At 41.7% G+C, this 20,860-nt stretch overlaps 2 protein-coding genes across 2 annotated transcripts in view; one reads left to right on the top strand and one right to left on the bottom strand.

Moving 5' to 3' along the window:
* CSTA (cystatin A) overlaps positions 1–682 on the top strand; it is a 6,480-nt gene extending 5,798 nt beyond the window's left edge. The window contains exon 3 of the mRNA XM_044449651.1: positions 276–682. Coding sequence (XP_044305586.1) covers positions 276–404 — 129 coding nt within the window. The 3' untranslated portion in view covers positions 405–682. The remainder of the gene's footprint in view (positions 1–275) is intronic.
* A 2,014-nt stretch (positions 683–2,696) lies between these two features.
* Positions 2,697–20,060, bottom strand: MIX23 (mitochondrial matrix import factor 23). The gene is made up of 5 exons (XM_044449650.1): positions 19,939–20,060; positions 14,327–14,452; positions 9,621–9,767; positions 5,519–5,578; positions 2,697–2,961 (listed from the first exon to the last, which is right to left on the bottom strand). Exons 1-5 carry the CDS (start codon positions 19,987–19,989, stop codon positions 2,911–2,913), a joined length of 435 nt encoding a protein of 144 aa, XP_044305585.1. The 5' UTR covers positions 19,990–20,060; the 3' UTR covers positions 2,697–2,910.
* Between the last annotated feature and the right edge of the window lie 800 nt (positions 20,061–20,860).

Genomic DNA, 20,860 nt, shown 5'->3' on the forward strand with positions numbered 1-20,860 from the left:
AGAGAGAGAGAGAGAGAGAGAGAGAGAGAGAGAGATTGATTGATTAGAGGACATGTCCTTTAGAATGCAATGGACTAAATAGGAGTCCCTGTGGTTTGGTGCCATGGAAATACAAAATTCAGTCCTCCCATGGGATGAGGCAATATTGATTCCTTCACTTTACACTGCATTGTCTTTCTTTGAGGAAAACGAAGCAGTCCCTGACACCCGGATCATGGGATGATGCACTCTCCCTAAAGCTTTGACTTCATTCCATTCCTTTTCTTACCTTTCAGGTCCATGTTGGCAATGCAGAGTACATTCATGTACGAATATTCAAAAGCCTCCCTCATGAAAACAAGCCACTCGCGCTCACCAGTTACCAAAGCAAGAAAGCAAAACATGATGAACTGACTTTCTTCTAGAGGGCTTTGAAAGTCTCTTTCCAGTACATTTAAAAAAAATCAGTATGATGTTCACAAAGGCAAAAAATACTTTCTTTTTCACTAGTTCTCTTCCAAGTATGTCAATTTAAATAATCATTGACTTAACTCTTTCTTGATCATGCTAAATCTGTTATACATACTGGACATTATATTCACACAAATTAAATCATGTTAGACTTTGATGTATGATTTCATTGGTGTGTGGCCAACTATCTCCTCACTATCCAATCCTGCAGGTAAATAAAAAGTTTGCTGGCTTTTTTTTTTTCTTTAAGAAAAAGTGTGTGCTGTTTTTCTGCATAAACAGAGAAGTGCAATGGGAATTTAATGTACTTGAGCCTCTGTGAGCGCTACTTAATGCTGTTTTGCAGGGAGGGGCTTGAGGTGGAGGAAGGTAGCGATTGCATGCTCTCAGAGGGCAAGTCTAGCTTGGATTACTTGAGAAGAGGGAGCATGTTTCCCTGAGCAATCGCTGCTTCTCGGAGGTGGTGGGAAGGCAATGCTAGAATCCTGAAATGGCACAGTTGATGGCACCATGTCAGGCAAGTTGCAAGTTTGAATGTTTTTCCATATACAAGCAGGACCCCCATATCCACACAGATTGGTTCCAGGCCACGGATAATAGCAAACACTAAACTAGAGCAAGCAGGTAATGTCAGGCTGCAACAGCAGCAAGCAAGCAGCAAAATAGCCTATACACTCAAACTATATACATTTCTTTCCCCCAAGATTCTTGCCTCAGCACTTTAAGACTTCCTTTGGCACTTTACAACTTACGGTTCGGGTTGAGGTCAGCAGTGTTTAACTAAAAGCGTGGAAACCAAGCCCCAAATACAGGGGTTCTGCTGTTCGGGAGTAAGTTAAAGAGAGTAAGTTAGCCTTATACTTAAGTTCTTGTCTGTCTGGTAGCCATCAGAGATTATACTCTGGTGAGTTTCACATAGCCCAGGCCAAGGTAGAATGTGCAATCACAAGCTTGCACAGCACAGGGTTGTATGTGGGCAGCCATTACATTCCACCAATGCATGCGGCACAGAGATGGCAGGAGCAGGTCCTGCATCACATGATGGGCATGGGATGTCCCAACACTTGTTGCTGAGGGCGGTTGCTTGTTCTGTTAACATTTGTGAGTATTCCATTTGATACTCACAATTGTTTGGAAAATTGTCAGCTGTCTGACTCAATACTTCGGAGCTACTGAAAATTGATTTCACAATCAAAATGATCAAGGTAGAAGTCTCACAAGCTTATAATGTCTAGAAACTCTAATAGTATAATTGTCATTTAATAGAATATCAGATAGTTACTTGAATGCTGAAGAACATGCTCATGAAATGAATTGAACTACTATGCTGTAAACATGGGATCAGTTCAGCTTTAGCAAAATAAACCCATTTAATATATTTCACTCTTCTTTCAGAATTTAAGTAAAAAGATCTAGATGTTACCATTCCAACTGTACAAGGGTCCAATATAAAGACCCACAACTGCATAATACGATATTCCATATTGGTATTGGAATCCATTAACTCGGATTTTAGGTACACTACCAGTCAAAGTTAGAGGTTTTGTTTCCTGAATGCTACCTGGTCAAGCCCAAGTTATATTAGCTAAACCTTTCGGCGTACTATATTAGCTTTCCACTGTTGTGACACAGCAGTATTCCTTGAAGGCCTGTGCTGATTTTGAAACTAGACCAGGTGATGAGAAGCCATATTTAATGATCTACAGTGCAATCCACTGGCCACTAGACAGAGTCTGGACAGCCACAGAATAACTTGGGAGCCCCAGCTCAGAAATTCACTCCGAACTCAGTCCCCTTCCCTCCACCCTTGCAGCCAGCATGGGAAGAACCGTGTTGATTGCAGCTCCCAATATCCTAAGACTGACCTCAGAGACAGCATTTTGTGGGTGCTCCAGGGAAGGGGGCTGTGATGAGCAGGCCGACTCCACCAGCACATGCAGCACCTTGCCGGTGTGCCAACCAGTGCCCCTCCTTGCGCTCTGGAAAAGCACTGTGGCAACCTAAGGGCGAGAGGATCACGGAGCAGCCACAGAGGTGCCACTGCAATAGAGTGTGCCATCCTGCTACACCCTGTAGGAGGGTGCAAACTTCCAGGTTCAGATAGCTCCAGAGAGTCACGCCGAATTGCATTATTCAGACCAAAACTAGAAAAGGAGCAAATTTCTGCCCAAAGAAAAGATTCTGCAGGATTGCCTCCTGTCTTAGAGATCCCTGCTCACTTGAAAATGCCAGAGTTAATACACTGATGCCATATTCCAAATGAATTTTAATAAAAAAAACCTTCTTATACACCTTGTACAAATTAGCGCTGAGTTTATCTTAATTAGCAAAATCATTTATGTGTATGAACACCATGGATCTGAAATTTCAAAGGTCCCGGGCAGCTTGCTCCACATTTCTTCTCCAGTTTATCTGCATGATTGAAATCCATTTTCAGGGGAAACTCTCCCCTCATATACATCATTGATTCTTTGGAGGCTTATAATGAGCTCTGCAGCGTTCATTAAATACCTAAGACATCAAGACAGAGTGATTGTTAACACAAGCCAGGGGAATTTAAAGCAAAAACAAACAAAACTGATTTGAGGGGCAGCTTATCCTGACTACAGGGAAATGAATTAATATATTATAAAAGTCCATGAAAACCTTGTGTCAAAAAGAGCATCTGTCGCAAAGGTGCCGTAAGATTCTGTACTGTTTTTGGTAGACTAACACATTTACCCTCTGAAAATTGTTATTAAGGATTAATTAGACCCAATCTACATGCTTTGACAAAACATACAGAAAACTTTCCTGGACTCTCTGAAGAGGTATTCAGGAGTGTGAAACATAATTTCAGAATGTTTCTCCATGTGAAAAAAAACTACTTTGCATGTTTTAAAAACATGAGCATGTAAGGCAGAAGACAGTGAGAACCAGTGTAGTGTAGTGGTTAAGAGTGTGGGACTGGGACAGACGATCTGAGTTCTAGTGCCTGCTCAGCTATGGAGCCAACTGGGTGACTCTGGGCCAGTCACAGACTCTCAGCCCAACCTACCTCACAGGGTTGTTGTTGTGGGGGTAAGATGGAGGAGGAGAATGATGTAAGCTGCCTTGAGCCCTTTGCAGGAAAAAGGCAGGATATAAATCCATAAATACAGACAGACAGAGGCTGGAACTAGTCACTCCACTTAGCCCATGGCAAGGAACAGGATTTTTGGCATCGGAGTGTGTTTGAATGTATGACATCTACATCTGCTGTCTAAAATGGTACAATTTGTGAAAATATAGCTGACAGCACTTTTGATGCTGCTTTGTACTGTCACAGAGCACACCTGTCTTCTTCAGGGAGTCTCATGATACGCCCAAAGTACGGCAGCCTCAGTTCCAGCATTTTGCTTCCAGGGAATGTTCTGACTTGATTGATCAAGGACCCACTTGTTCATTTTCCTATGGGACCAGGATATTCACAAAGCCCTCCTCCAGCATGTTTCAAACACATCTGTTTGCTTGCTGCCAGCTCTCTTCTTTCACTTTCCATGCATAGTGATTGGGTGTACAGTCATATGGATGATCTTGGCCTTGTTCTATAGTAAAACATCCTTACACTTGACAATCTTTCCTAGTTCCTTCAATGCTGCCTTTCCAAGTTCCAGTCTTCTTTGAATTTCTTGGTTGCAGTCTTCATTTCATTATCAGCATTTCAGCGGCCATTTTTCCTTGGCAAGGAACCAGGGCAACTTACATGAGCCTCCTCTTCTCTATTTTACTATCACAACAGCCATGTGACGTAGATTATGCCAAGTGTTGCTGACTGGCCCAAAGGTATTAAATAAGCTTCATGGACAATTGGGGACTAGAACCTGGACCTCCCAGGGTCAGGCCAACACTCTGACCACTATATCACACTAGCTCTCACATAGCAATTCATCCACCCTTCCACCTGTTTCACTAAACCAAGTATTCCTGCTATAAGCCAGGTTGGCATGCTCAACCAGGATCAAGCCATGGATGGTGGATCTCCTCCCATTCACCAATCTGGCATTCAGTGGCAGTGTCTTCAGGTCACTCAGGTTTCCTGAATGGGAGTTAGTTTGGGAGCAACCAACACTTGGTTGTGTTCTCTAGCCCAATAGCAACATAACTACCTTTCCCTACCATACCCCTTCTGTTCATGAAGGCCATGAGCCTTCATGGCCAAGTGCACATTTTGCCCAGGAGGCAGATAGTCATACACGTAACTGGATAACCCACATATCCCTGCTGGCTTCATACTTTCATTGCTGGTTGTTGTAGGGTTTAAGTATAGCATACATATAGATGAACTGTTTTGGTTCAGATGTTTTAATAAATCAGAATGAAATTTTAGGGTTTACTATTGCCTTCAGCAGATGTTGGAAGTGAAACTGGAGACTTTCTATGAAAAGACAATTACAGAACAATCCTAGGACTATTGTACAGTGCCTTGATCAGCCTTCCTCAACCTGGTGGACTTCAGAGGGTTTTGGACCACAACTCCTAGAATTGCCATCCAGCAGGACCACTGACTGGGAATTCTGGGTATTGTAGTCCAAATGTGTCAGGAAGGCACAAGATTGGAGAAGGCTGGTCTAGATGGCCATAGGATTGCTCAGATCCCCAACAATGAGGTCAGAAAATCAAAGGAGCATTGACTGCTTTGGCTTCCTTGCTATATCAAACTTACAAAGGTGCTTAAATCAAACTTACAAAAGTGCTTAACTTGCACTTTGTCATGGGGTCTCTCCTTGCACTTAGTAAGGGTGATACATGAACTGCATACAAACGTGTTTAAAAACATGCATAACTAAATAAAAGTGGCTAGTACATGCATCCATATATAATTGTTTTTAGCTGGTATTTTAGATGCTGAATTTGTATTGTTTTAGTCCGCTGTGTATCTATCTTGCCTGCTTCAAAGAGAGAAAGACTATTTATTTAAAATATTGGTATCCCAGCTATTTTAGTTCAGCCTGAAACATCACTTTTCCATTCCCTTCAAAGGCATTACAGTCTTGATGTACTGCAACACACATAAAGATCCCCTGACTAGAGTGAGATGTCACCATACCTTCCAGCTTCTGTCATTTACCACTTCTTCAACATTCAACTCTGACTGCATTAGTTTCAACTATGAAAGAGAAGAAAGAGGAGAAGCATTTCTGATTTAAAGACTTCACAATGTACATGGGTTCAAATTATGCAGCGGACAGGGAGTGAGCAGATCCTTCCTACAAAGACATGCAGAAGCAGAAATGTTTGTTCTTATAGATCGATGCCTAATGGCAGGATAACTGAATATTAACTAGCAGTGATTTTGTAAGTCACAGGTCCATCATCCAGAAAATGAACTTCCTCATGCAAATATGTGACTGCAACAGAGTGAGATTTAACTTGAAAAGGCACAGGCACATTTTACAGGCAGGATGAAAGGAAATGGGTTCCTCTCCAAAAAAGACAGAAGCGGAAACAAGCCCAGACTCCACATAGTTGAAATTCACTACAGAGGCAGATAATGAGACAATACTTTTTTTCTTTAGTGAAAGGTCACAAAACTGAAGGAGTCATCTCTGCCTGTGATTCTAAGTTGGGGGGGGGGGGGGAAGGAAGGGTTTTTACAAAAGAAAAAGGGGAAGGGGACCCGGGGGGGGGGGGGCAGGGGGGGGGGGGAACTCAGAATAGTGTCATAAAAACTGAGGAAATTTTGTGAAATTATTTCCTGTCTCCATCACCAGAGTGGCTTAACAGAATGCTTGTTTACTGTTGAAAAAACTGCTGAGACCTATCAAGCCTGCTAAGGACAGGAACATTCCTGTATCCCAATGCAGATGTTGTGTTAATAGATTTTAATGTCCAAACGGTTAAGGATTTAAATACTTTAATATATAGAATATGTTTTGGGAAGAAGATAAAATGGTTAATTGGATTCCAAAGGATTGTAAAGTTAAAAAAATAATTATTTTAAATAGAATGGTCAATAAAGCTTAAAAAGACATGGTAATTTCAACTTAAATTTCTAGCCTCAACAGCAATGGAGGAAGATGTAATTCTGGGTGCAGGTCTTACTGGATTAGTGGGAAAGTTATTATCTTATATGAGTGTTATGAGTTCAAATAGTAGAGGAAGAGTCTAATTAAATGGTTTAATAAAGACTGTAATCATTGTAAAAATATTTGCAAGTGGATTACTCTAACAAAAGTCCCTTTCCTCTTTCAGCAAAATCACAAAATTGATAACATCTAAGAAGGCAGGAAGATGAGAAGGTGTTGGAGCAGGCATTGGAAATGTATGATCTCACAACTTTCTGAAATTTAGTGACTGGTATACAGGCCATTCTTCTAGATCATTTGATTGCCATACTACCAAAACAAAAACAAAAACCTGGGAGAGAGAACTTTTCTGGACAGCAGTTCAATGATTCTGAACTACTTTCTGTTGGAATCTACTGGGAAATGGCCACCTGTGTGAATAGACACAATTCTGTCCCCAGTAGTGCAAAGGAATAATAACAGAACCCAAATTTATTTGTTTTTTAGTTGACCCAATTTATTAAGCACCCTTACTGAATGGGTGGCACCAGTAATAGCTTCATTGTTTACTTATATTGATGGTACAGGAAAAGTTTCAGTGGAGGCAATATTGGTCTCTATATATTAAAAAGATGCAAGACAAATAGACCTGTTAGTTTACTGGTTTGTTAAGCACCTTCTAATTAAGTTGGAAGAAACTTAGTAACTTATAATCTATTGTCATATAGAGAAGGATGAGCTGGAAGGAGCTTGCTTTACCGGTTCCTGAAGAAATAACACCTATAAGAACTTTGAAACTAAAAACTGATACCTGAGGTTTTGCTGCTCTTCCCCTTCCACTCAATCCATTTTTGTTTTGTTTTGTTGTCTTTTGAATTTTATGTCTGAGGGAAGGGATTGTCTTACTAATAATCTTCATAAACCACTCTAGGAGCCTTTTTCTGGCTGAAGAACAGGGTAAAAAGGCAGTAAATAAACAAGATAATGTTGCCTTGATTTTTAAATGCATTATTTCCATATGTTTAAATTGTGGTAGATTGAACAAGTGTTTTGTATGTAATGTACACTGCAGAAGCCTGTTAAGAAGAAGTTAACTAGATGTGCTAGATGCCAGCAATATAATGCAGACAATGCCTCATTAAAGCATATGCTGTGGGCATACCTTATGTTGGTTTTTTCATTGACTGTATACATTTTTGTTATTGAGAAATCTGTCAGTTGCAGATATTATGTGTGCACATTCCTGTGACGTGGGGATTACCAGATGGAGAACAAAAGCATACACAGAGCCCCTAGAGTTGCAGAGAGACTCATACTTCAAGCCTGGAAGCATAACACTTACCACTTACTGTTCAATAGTCTGAAGAATCTTACTGCTCTTGCTACATATGAAGAGCAGTAATTTCCTACATGACCTACTTGGCTTATTTTCTACTGTCATTTAATTTAATATACTACCTATATTAATGTATATATTTGAAATAGAAGTATTTGCTCCATCCTGTCCTGTCCCTTTCCTGTAAATGATTATACTATATGGTTATATTTTATGTCATGTTCCTCCTCATCCTCCTATGGCTCCCTCCACCCGTTGTGTTGTTCTATTTGCAACTAACAAGAATTTTAAAAAATTGTAACTTCATTAATCTTTGTTACCTTTGATACTTTTGTTATCTAAGGGGTTTTTATGGCTGAAGAACAAGATAAACATATCTTGTATATTAATAGACAATATGAATGTGCTGGCTTTCAAGTTGCAGAGACTGACAGCTGATCACTGCTCCTTATGTTACCTTATTTATTAGGTAACCCTTATTTTAAAAAACTCAGAGTGGCTTATATCATTCTCCTCCTCCTACTCTCAGTCTTAATCCCCACAGCAACAACCCTGTGTGGCTATGAAAAGTTTAAAGTCTCCCAGTGGGCTCCATGGCTGAGTGGGAACTAGAACTCACATCGCCTGCGTCTCAGACAAGCACTCTTAACCACTATGCTACATTGGCTCTCAAAGAGAGAGAGTATGGAAAAGTAAATCACTCTCAATCTTTTTTGATCTTAGGCCTGTGATCAACATTGCCTTTCCCAATCTAGTACACTCTGAATGTGTTAAACTGCAACTCCCATTATTCAGAGACAGGATTAAGGTTCTGGTATAGAATAAAGAATTATATCAGAGTTTGCTCCAGAGTATGAGGAAACCAGCTAGATTCCTATAGAAGTGTTTCATATCATTATTTGCTTCTGTAGAAGCCCAGACTGACTTTTACTGAAAAACTGACCTATGCAATTGCCATGGTCACTTCTAAATTCCCTCTCCTTCCTCTTTGGCACCTTGGGGTTTTTTTAGGAGTGAAGTCAATGAAGAAGCAGTAAGAACAGCTAAAGTATTAGTGTTGGGAGATCCCAATGAATCTGAACTACATAAAATTTTAAGGTGTATTTTTTGGTTGTGAATTCTTACAATTCCAGTGCCAGGCAGTTGGTCAGGAATGTTTTTGTGGTGTTTTAGCTGATATGCCAACTATATTCTTCCAAAAGTAAGAACAGTTTATAGTTCTTCTTGTGGCTGCCTTTAAAATGTGTTCAGAAATTACAGCAGGTTGGGTGCTATGCTCTGATTACATTACATAAAATTCTCATCTTCTTTGGCTATTGAATATTTCTTAGCTCAGTTCAAACTGCTAGTTTTGATGGTATGGGACCAGCTAACAAATGTGAATTAGAAAACTCCATGATATATATTCCTTGAAATGCATATGACAGAATTTCATTTGTCAAAGTTGGAGAAAGGGAGAGAAACTTGAAGCTGCACCTCTGTAATTATATACATCATAATTCTTCTTTTCTGGTGCCTGCTTCCTCTGAAGAAAATAGTGCAAATTCAATGGTAACTAATCTCATGTAAAATCTAATTAACCATAATCTTGCAAGTGGCAGAAATGATGCCCATAAATTATACTTGGAAGGGATGCAACATGACAGATACATTTTTATAGAATTGGTCTTTGTTCTTCTAATAATGCCACAGTGATCATGCTTATCCACAGGTCCTATTTTATTGTAAAAATATTTTATGTTTCAAATCAATTTTATTTATTTTACATATAACAACAGAATTAGGAATGTCACAGAATTGATGCTCACCTTTGTTTGTTCCTTCCTGAGTCTTTTTAATAATGCTATGTCTTCCATAGACTTCTTTCGCTCTTCCTGAAGAGTTTTTACTACATTAGAGGTTTGGGCAATACACCTTTTGATCATGCCTTCTCTACTTTCATGAGCCTCTGTCAGCTAAATATATAGAGATAAGGGGGAAATGGAGTAAGCAATTCAATCATGTGTTAAAAGGTAATTAAAATAAAGAAATGCATGAATAAAGGATGAATGTTACATAAATGTGTAACTTTTTAAGTGCAGCCATAACAGCTGTTGCTGCAAGTAGCTCTTATTCCACATTGCCTTACCCTGACTCAATAATACCTAGTTGATCCTGCTGATTCTTCCTCAAACAGATGCTGTCTGGATGTTTTGAACTACAGCTTCCTGTCAGCATGGCCGGTAGTCTGCAAGAGGCTGTGGGGCACTGGTCCAGGAATTCAAAATCTAAAATTTACAAATGTCCTCCTGAATTTCCTCTCCTGCTCTCCTTCTAGTCAGGTGCCAGTGCTAGAAAAAAGATGCCCCATGGCACCCAGCTGGAGAAGCCTGAAAGGCTCACCATTTTAAAAATAAAGTTTTTTTATCCTTCATTTTGAGTTGCGGCGATCTAAACCAATCATATGCTACCTTGGAGAGACTCAGCCAATGAGAGCACAGGAGTGACATAAAGACTGCCCTGTTGCCACTCCCGTGTCCTCAATGGCCATGGCAGTGTCTCATTGGTATGGATCACTGGTACACAAAATGTTGAAATAAAGTGTTTAAATGTGCTGCTGCAAGTGGGGAGGAAATGAAGGACAAGGTGGAAGCAATGGAGGGGGTTTGCAGACACCTGCGGGAAAGAGTTGCACCCTTGGCTGGAAGGTATTAGGTTAGAGAAGGCTGCTCTAGGGTGAGCCACGCAAACAATTATGCCTTCTTCATCTCCTACACCTGTATTAACAATCCCTCTGTCTTGAGGTCTTAGTTATTTAAGGAACATGCCAGAGTTCATTATAAGCCTTTACAGAGCTAATGGAAAGGGCTCTACCTAAAAGGGATCTTCAGCAACAGTACAAAGCTGCGTAAAGGCTGCTATCAAGCAATTAGAGAAAACTCCTCCTTCCTTAAGAATAAAATGATGAAAAGGGGGCATCCCTGGGGCGTGGAAATGCTTCTATTCTGGAGGCCTAAAGCAAACTCACAGAACCTCTCAGGAGCTGCATTCCAAGGGAGTGCATAGCCAAAGGCTATTGGTGGGGCCAAAAAATGCCAAGATTACCAGCATGCTGCAATTTAAAGCTTTTCTTGCCACCTTTTTACAATGGGTGAAGATCTGTACAAAAGCTGAGACTGGAAACCATCAAATGATCTGTGGCTGGGAAAGAGGGGATATGGCCATATGGAGAGCCCCTGGAGGGACTTCTTACCCCTGCTGCAAAGGAAAGGAAAGTAGGAAAGGGAGGGGAAAAGCCAATACTGAGTTCCTAGATGTATGTGCTGGCTGAGATATAGGCCCCATGGCTGTGTTAATCTGCAGCCTATATGAAGCTTATTTGAGGACAGAACATACTGGAGCATCTTGCTTGCCCGTCTAGCTGATTTTTATGCACTGAGCACAGAGGTCTGTAAAGGGCTTGAATACACTTGGCACTCACATAGCTCCTGTGACTAGGAACCTTGACACACCAGGTATTTGCATAATGAGTTTGCACTTAGTATAGGACAGCATTCCCACCATGGATCACTGCCTCGCTGTGGCGAAGGGGCTTATGTAGTGCAATGAAGCTATGAGCTATGCTGTGCAGGGGCACCCAAGATGGACAGGTCATAGCAGAGAGCTCTGACAAAAGGTGATCCACTGGAGAAGGAAATAGCAACCCACTCCAGTATCCTTGCCATGAAAACCCCATGGACAGCACCAAAAGGCAAAGAGATATGACATTGAAAGATGAGCCCCTCAGGTCGCAAGGTGTCCAATGTGCTACTGGGGAAGAGTAGAGGGCTAGCTTCAGAAAGAATGAAGTAACTGGGTCAAAGTCGAAAGGACACTCAGTTGTGATGTATCTGGTGGTGAAAGGAAAGTCCGATGCTGTAAAGAACAATACTGCATAGGAACCTGGAATGTAAGATCTATGAATCAAGGTAAGCTGGACGTGGTCAAACATGAGATGACAAGACTGAACATCGACATCTTGGGAATCAGCGAACTAAAATGGACAGGAATGGGTGAATTTAATTCAGATGACCAACAAGTATACTACTGTGGGCAAGAATCCCTCAGAAGAAATGGAGTAGCCTTCATAGTCAATAAAAGAGTAGGAAAAGCAGTAATGGGATACAATCTCCAAAATGACAGAATGATCTCAGTTCGAATCCAAGACAAACCATTCAAAATCATAGTAGTCCAAGTATATGCCACAACCACTGGTGCTGAAGAGGCTGAAGTTGACTGGTTCTATGAAGGCCTACAACACCTTCTAGCAATAACACCAAAAATGATGTCCTTATCAGCATGGGATATTGGAATGCTAAAGTAGGAAGCCAAAAGATAACCGGAATAACAGTTATCTTGGTCTTGGACTACAAAATGTAGAAGGGCAATGGCTGGCAGAATTTTGTCAAGAGAACACGCTGGTCATAGCAAACACTCTTCTAACCACCCAAGACACCACTTTTCACATGGACATCACCAGACGGTCAACACAGAAATCAGACTGACTATGTGCTCTGCAGCCAAAGATGGAGAAGCTTTATACAGTCAGTAAAAACAAGACCAGGAGGCTGACTGTGACTCAGATCATGAACTTCTTGTTGCAAAATTTAGGCTAAATTGAAGAAAGTAGGGAAAAGCACTAGGTCACTCAGGTATGACCTGAATCATATTCCTTATGAATATACAGTAGAGGTGACAAATAGACTTAAGGAATTAGATCTGATAGGTGGTCGCTGACCTTGAGTCAGACATCCTGGAATGTGAAGTCAAGTGGGCCTTATGAAGTCTGAGCAACAACAAAGCTATTGGAGGAGACAGTATTCCAGTTGAGCTATTCAAACTCCTAAAAGACGGTGCAGTAAAAGTGCTACACTCAATATGCCAGCAAATTTAGAAAACTCAACAGTGGCCACAGGACTGGAAAAGGTCAGTTTACATTCCAATCCCAAATAAGGGCAATGCCAAAGAATGTTTAAAGTACCATACCATTGTGCTCATTTCACATGCTAGCAAAGTTATGCTAAAAATCCTACAATCTAGGCTCCAGCAGTATATGGACCGAGAACTACCAGAAGTACAGGCAGGGTTTAGAAGAGGCAGAGGAACTAGAGATCAAATTGCCAGCATACACTGGATCATGGTGAAAGCTAGGGAGTTCCAGAAAAACATCTACTTTGATAAAGCCTTTGATTGTGTGGATCACAACAAATTGTGACAAGTTCTCAAAAGGATGGGAGTACCAGACCATCTTATTTGTCTCTTGATAAACCTGCATGTGGGTCAAGAAGCAACAGTGAGAACTGGACATGGAACCACTGATTGGTTCAAAATTGGGAAAGGAGTACAGCAAGGCAGTATATTGCAGCCCTGCTATTTAACTTATATGCAGAGCACATCATGCGAAAGACTGGGCTAGATGAATCACAAGTTGGAATTAAGATTGTCAGGAGAAATATCAACAACCTCAGATATGCAGATGATACCACTCTAATAGCAAAAAGTGAGAAGGAAATAAAGAGCCTCTTGGTGTGGGTGAAAGAGGTAAGCACAAAAGGTGGCTTGAAACCCAACATTAAGAAAACTAAGATCATGGCATCCAGTTCTATCACTTCCTGGCAAATGGGGAAGAAATGGAGGTAGTGACAGATTTTATTTTTCTGGGCTCCAAGATAACCGCAGATGGGGACTGCAGCCAAGAAATTAAAAGATGCTTGCTCCTTGGGAGGAAAGCTATGGCAAATCTAGACAGCATACTAAAAAGTAGAAACATCACCCTGCCAACAAAAGTTTGTATAGTCAAGGTTATGGTTTTTCCAGTTGCAATGTACAGCTGTGAAAGTTGGACCATAAGGAAGGCTGAGTGCCGAAGAACTGAGGCCTTTGAATTGTGTTGCTGGAGAAGACTCCTGCAAGTCCCTTGGACTGCAAGGAGATCAAACCAGTCAGTCTTAGAGGAGATCAACCCTGATTGCTCTTTAGAAGGCCAGATACTGCAGATGAAACTCAAATATTTTGGCCACCTAATGAGACGGAAGGACTCATTGAAGAAGATCCTAATGCTGGGAGCAACTGACGGCAAAAGAAGACGACGACGGTGAGAATGAGGTGGTTAGATGGAGTCACTGAAGGTGTGAGCATAGGTAGACTGTGGGGGATGGTAGCAGAAAGGAGAGCCTGGAGAAATATCCATGGGGTTGTGATGGGTCGGGCATGACTGTGACTAGCATAGCATAGCATAGCAACTATTGGTTTAAATATTTTTACAAGCTCCTTTAGAAAAATTATTGCTGCCTCTGAATCATATGAGTCTAAATGATAACATTAAATGATACTTTAAACCCCTATCTTGTGGAATAAAGCTTATAAAAAAGAATGAACTGATATAGCATGTTCATTTTGTGAGATTTAGTCACTGACATGTTAGTTATTCCTCTGTTAAGTTATCAATTAAAAAACAAATGGACACGATCAATACAAGGGTAACAAACACACTTACTGACTGATGAAGCTCTTTACAAGTTTGACTAGCATCAACCTTTCCTGCAAAGGAAGCTGTTGGAACAGTAGTGTTTAACTCATGGACTATTCTGTCATCGATTGTTCTCATCACTTTGAGTAACTCCTGTGGGGGGAGGAAAAATATAACCTGCTGATTCTGGATCATGAATGAAAAATAAACGTGTAAAGGGATTTCTAAGATTTAAATTATGTTATAGTGCATATTATATTTAGGATTACTACAGACTTGCAGTCTGATTCATATGTTGGCTGAGCCAGAATGCTTGGGTCACTTGCTAATCCAGGTTATTCCCAAAAGGGGTGTTCTGTGGCTTCCTGTGGACTGTTCCCCTTTCCCACCCCCCACTGCTGCCCACATGTAACCCAGGGTCTCTCAAAGTCCACTTCTATCCTAGGAGGCATTGTGACAAAGGCTTTTTTGCCATTGGTTGATTGAGCATACTTGGCAGAGTTAACTTTGCCAGCTTTTTTGCTAGTTGTAGATGGAAATTGGTACAAGCTGGTCAGTGTAAATATTTTTTTCACCTTGATGTTTTTAGTAGCACTCATCTATCCCTACCTCTCGGCTTACTAACCCCACCCACTTGGAAAGCAGTGATCCTTTGTCTTCCTTAGGTGCCCTCCATTCCACCTCCAGCTGCTCCAGTTTCCCTTCTCCAAAATGGATGGTCCTTCAACCTCCTCCCATTGCCTCAGCAGGTAACTTTACGTCTACACATTCACCCCACCCCACTTTCTCCTTTCACGAGCTCTGCTTGCTTTAGTGCAGCGATGGCGAACCTATGGCACAGGTGCCACAGCGGGCATGCAGAGCCCTCTCTGTTGGCACGCGAGCCAAGTCACCCCAGCATCGCCCCAGCAGCTAAGCATCGAATAACAGCGCACAGAGGGGCCGTGTGCATACTTGGAAAGGGGTAGTGGCGCCAGGCAAGGACCTCACAAGCCGCAACTCATTAGCCGCAACTCATCCAAGCTTTTGCATGGCCTGTCAGTGAGCTGCCAAGGTATTTTTGCTTCGACTGGCTGTGAGGTGTTTTTTCTAAAGGAAAACCTCATTTTTCAGGTTTTATTGCAGTGTTGGCACTTTGCGATAAGTAAGTGCGTTTGGGTTGCAGTTTGGGCACTCAGTCTCTAAAAGGTTCACCATCACTGGGTTAGGCTTAGAAAAACGAGGTGTCCTGGCATGATTTTGATAGTTGTAATGTGTTTAGAATGGGCAGAAATGATGAACAGTGTGGAAAAAGCTACTCAAGGAAGGCTTTTTCAAAATCCTATTTTCAATGGAACCTTCACCCTGTATTAGGATGAGGGATGTGCACCAAGGTAGGGTTAGGGTTGGAAAAATGAGGCATCTCTGATCCAGGAGCACCCCAAGCTGCAAACCCTGTCCTTTAGGGAAAGTGCAACCCCACCCAGGTCAAGGTAATGGCCCTCCAACCTCTCAAACGTATTGTCCACTAACAGTATTTTGGTCTTGTCTGAATTGAGCTTCAGTTGATGGACTTTCCAGACCAGCTCTGTGATCAAACACCAAATATGCCAACCTGAATGTCCCATGAAGTAACTATATCCCTGGCTCCTTTCTTTTAACCAAAGGATCCTCCCATTTATTCCAAAAAAGTAACATATCAGGGTAACTTCAGAAACATTGTTGCAGGTGCTGGTATGCCCATTGTTGCTATATTTTCAACACTGTACCTTCTCTACTTTCATTTTTGCTATGGCAGAATACAGGGGAATAGTAGAGGAAAGGCTCAGAAAGACAGCAAGCATGGGGAAACCTGTAGTCCAGGACTAATTCTTTTCTCCCTCACCCATAATACTCGACTGCCATTTTATTCCAGCTTCTATAATAGAATAACCCAGGGTCATTCCTTGATACTGATTGGTGGGAGATACAGGACAAGAGGAAAGTACTTTTTCACACAGTGCATAATTAAAATACGCAATTCATTGCCACAGGGAGTAGCGATGGTGACCGATTTGGATAGCTTTAGACTGAACAAATTCATGGAGAAGACTATAAATAGTTACCATCCTTGTTGGCTCTGTACTGCCTTTGTATACCAATCACTAAAGAACTTGGGCATGTGACATTCTTGTATCCATCCCGCTTGAAGGATTCTGTGGACAACTGGTTTGCCACAATGTGAATGGACTACTGGAGTGGATGGGTCTGATGCAGCATAGCTTTTCTTATGGAATTCTGCTTCCTCTGTCTTTCCCCTACAATAAGTCATTCTTCAGAGCAACTAAAGCTGTTCTTTAAACCAGGCCTAAACAACTAAAACCAGGCCAGAGCACAGACTGGAATGGGTTGAGATAATAAATATCACCCTTGAGTTTGATCTTAATTCATCACCCAAATTCTAAATTAAATATCAAAAATTATTATAACCAAACTAGGCAAGGCTAAAAAGGAAAGGAAAGGAAACAAAGCAATCACAAAATAAAACATCAAACATGAGGTAACTAGGACTTTTTTAGGGAGGCAACCTAAATTCTCAACATCCCATTTACAAAAGCTAGACTTCCTCATCTATTCTCCCTGACCAAGGAAGGTGCAGGGTGCTCTTCCATCAACACAAAGATACCAAGTACCTAATTAGATAAGGTTTGTATGAGGACCCTTAAAGGGAATGACTTTGATTTGTTTTACCAGACAAAATGCATCAAAGGCTCGAAATTACATGCACCTGTCTATAACTCAACAGGAAGCAGCTGTCTTAATCAAGAAATGCTCACAAGTAAGGGAAAGTAGGTGGTAGGATGAGCTCAGCACCAAAGGCCTTTTCAGGAGTACAAGGCCCTCAGTAGGATGGAGGCTGAACATAAGTGTTATGTCTACCTCCTTAGTTCAGACACCAATTTGGCACTTTGATAATTTCCCCTGCCAAGGGGAAACAGAGGTGAGTGTCCTCAAGATGTGTGATATTCCACTTTAAGTTCTGAAAAGACCTCACTCAGCAGCTTCATTTAGGTAGCTAACAGGATAGAAGTGGAATGAACTCCTGCAAGATCCCACAGTGCAAGTGCCAAGCGGAAGTCCCTCATCATCACTCTCTAGAACTGTGAAGACAGGAGTGAGGCCACCATATTACTGTGTCCTCTACTTCTAAATCATACGTCTGATCCAGAAGGTGAGTTCTATGAAAAGTCGCTAAGGAGAATGACCAGAGCTGCAAAGATATGAATGCCTGGAAGAAATCGGGGAATCAAGGGCCACCATGACACTTTCTTACAGAAAGACCACGGCAAGGGAGTCCTACCTAGCCCCACACAATGGCTAGAGAAGGAACAGGTGCAGGAGCTCGTTTCATACTTCCCTGCCAGGAAGAACACCCAGAATAACTCAGGAACTAACAACTAGTGCCTGAAAATTGTTTCTGCAACACCTCTCTCCCAGTACTTTCTCTTATAATTAACCTTTGTAATTCTCCCTGGCAGTCAGTTTTGATTGATGAGTGGGATAAAAATGCTGTAAATAAAATGTTCAACATGTTTTATATATTGCTATCCAGGCTTCAGTCACCAAAAAGATTTCTTAATGATGTAATAAAAAGACCAATGCCTAACATTTCTGAAGCCACTTGGATTTGACAGATTTTTTAAAAAACCACATGTGCTTTGAAATGTGCATTAACACAGTTTCAAAAAATGTTTCATGCTAAATAAAAACTGAATTTAAAAGTACATTGATTTTTCTGTTTGCTATTCTTTTGGGCGGGGTTTCAGAGGGAATGTGTGGACATACTTGTGTCTGATATTAAAATGTTTCTGATTTTGGATAAAACTAATTTTTGTACCTGGGAATATTAAAATAGTTTTTCAGTGTGAATCAGGGCATGATGCCCCCCTTTTTAAGGATAAAAAAGAATACTTTTATCCCACTTTTTATATGTTCTCCCTCTCCAGTCTTTCACTTCCATCCCCAAAGTTGTCCCTTTCCTCTATTAATCTCTCAATATTCTGTGCAATTGAGTTTTTATGGGGTAGTTTAGACCCCCATTAGGGTTTTTTGTTTTGATATTTCTGCAGACCTTGGGGTTTCCTCCAAGTCTGCAGTTGCCTCCCTTGCAAATGGAATATATAACACATCCCAGTCCACACCATAACTTCTTCAACCCACCACTCTCAGCAGTCCCACTGTCATCTTTCAAATGATTCTACACTTTCTCCTTTGTAGCCTCTTGTGTTTGAAGCTGCCTCCCAACATCTGTGATGCTCTTACCACCTTCATATCCTTCCTCAATCCCCTTGTTTCTATAAGCTTTTAGCACAATGTCCAAGTGTTACTGTAATTCAGCATAACTATGTATAATATATTTATTCCCAGATAAAGGTTGCCTTCATTTCCCTTCCTCTTTTCTACCTTCCTTGAGACAGTGACTTGTTGTCTTAGACTTTGTAAACCATGATGAGCACTGATAACAATAGATAAACAAATAAATGGAGGTTTATCCTGTTCTTGGCTATACCAGAAAAAATGAACAGTTTATACCAGTATAATTAGGCAGTACCAAATTCCTCCTCCTCTGTTAAAAAAAACATGAGTCTATTGGCCAGTCCTTCATGGATGTGATTGTGCAGGTACATGCACATTCCACCTGGACTCCACAGGCAGGAAGAAAATTCATTCTTCCTTAAACAGGAGTTTCCTTTCTCTCCCATCTCTGTCCTTTGTGTTTTCTCTTTTAGATTGTATGCTTGACAGCAAGAATTTTTTGATTGATTTGTAAGCAGCTGTGAAAATCTGTTTGGTTGGAGGGATACGCTAAATAAATGTAAAAGCATTACCCCTGAATTTACCTATATGAATTATTATAATTAGTAGAAAAATTAAAGGGTTTTCTACCCTAATTTTCCAATAGTTATTTAGAATTATCTTAGAGCATATCTTATTCTTTCACAATATAACTTTCTGTAAGGTCACATCCTTTACATTGCCTTTGAAAAATGTAACAAGTGCTGGAGGAATGGCACCTAAGAGACTAAGGAATGTCCTACAATTCCCAGCCTTCCTCAGTCGACATGGCTGGTGAACGCTGGGAGTCGTGGGGCATTTTTTTCCCTGCCTACCGATGAACAAGATTGCATCCTTAAGTGTGGATCAGGAAGCCAGCGGTTCATTATCTCTGCCATGAACTCCCAGGGTGACCTCAGGCAAACCACACTCCCTCAACCGCCCCCGATCCACTTTACGAGACTGTTGTAAAAATTACAAAATGCTGCTTCTGAAGTGCTTTGGACATACTATAAAGCCATTTTTACACTAGCGACATATTGTCATCCTGGATCTCCCTCAAGCGGCTCAGACCCAGCCTCCGACATACAACTCTCCTTCTCCCCTGCGTGTGGACAGTCGGGTGCAGCCGGCGAGCACTGCTCCTGCCCTTCATAATCACCTTCTTCCACGCTACGGCGAGAACCAGGGAGAAAATGACTCCCCAGGAACGTGGCGGCACCGCTCCAGGCTGGCAAGTGAGCGAGTCCTTCCACTCCACAGCGTCCAGCCTGGAAACAGATACAATGGCAGCTCTGACAAATGACTGCCAGAGCAACGGACAATCCCACTGTGGTCCCGCGTACCTGAAATTCAGCGAAGTCCTCACAGTTCAGATACGAGTTGGGCGCCGCCATATTGGCGAGTCTCAGCGGCAGCCAATCAGAAGGCGTGACAGTACAGCAGCTCCTCCCACTCCGGGATTTCGCGGGGGAGTGTGAGCCCTCCAGGCGGCGCTGCGCATGCGTTGGACAATGCGGGCGCGAAGCTAGCAAGGGATTTGACGGGGCTCTCGCCGCTGGAGTCGTCAAAGATGCATTCTTTTCTCAGCTCTCTCGAGTTCAGTGTTGAAGTTAACCAAAGAGACAGAAAAACGTTGCTGCGACGATTCACTTATCTGTAGCTCATTCCACTGAATTCCTCCCAGGCCTGGATTCAGGGGAGACAGTCGCCCCCTTCTCAGGCAATTTGTACACACAGCAGCTGTAAAAAATGTAATTGCCTATTACGGGGGGAGGGGTACCTCCCGCCTTCCGTGGGTCCACGCCTGGTTCCTCCACCGGTCCGGCCCAATTCGTACAGAATAGTAGACCACAGAAAACAATTAATTAAGAATTTTAATATAGTCGTCACTGGCCTGTTCTCGGAATGAGAGGGGGCAGCAAAGGCAATAATTCTTGCTCTATGTAAGTCAGGTCATGGTTCGCTTAATTTTTTAACAAGAGAAAGTATTTAAACATTTCAAAAGAGCCGTGCTAATTAAACCTTATTGAGTGGTGGCTGTTGATTGGGGGAGGGTGGGGTGGTAGGTGCTTTTGCCAGAGGCGGCAGTGTAATTCCCTGAGATACAGCCGGCTAGCGGCACGGCGCATTTCCTGCGTACCAGAAGCTGCTCTTACAAGAGTCCGCTTTCGCAAATTCCTTTCAGCCTGGAAACCAGTTCACGGCTGAGCTGCAGGCAGAAGCCTTGAGCTTCATTAGTCTACGTACAGGTATATTTCACATTTT

The sequence above is a fragment of the Varanus komodoensis genome, unplaced genomic scaffold (assembly GCF_004798865.1).
Source record: "Varanus komodoensis strain SLA01 unplaced genomic scaffold, ASM479886v1 scaffold60, whole genome shotgun sequence".
Classification (NCBI taxonomy): domain Eukaryota; kingdom Metazoa; phylum Chordata; class Lepidosauria; order Squamata; family Varanidae; genus Varanus; species Varanus komodoensis.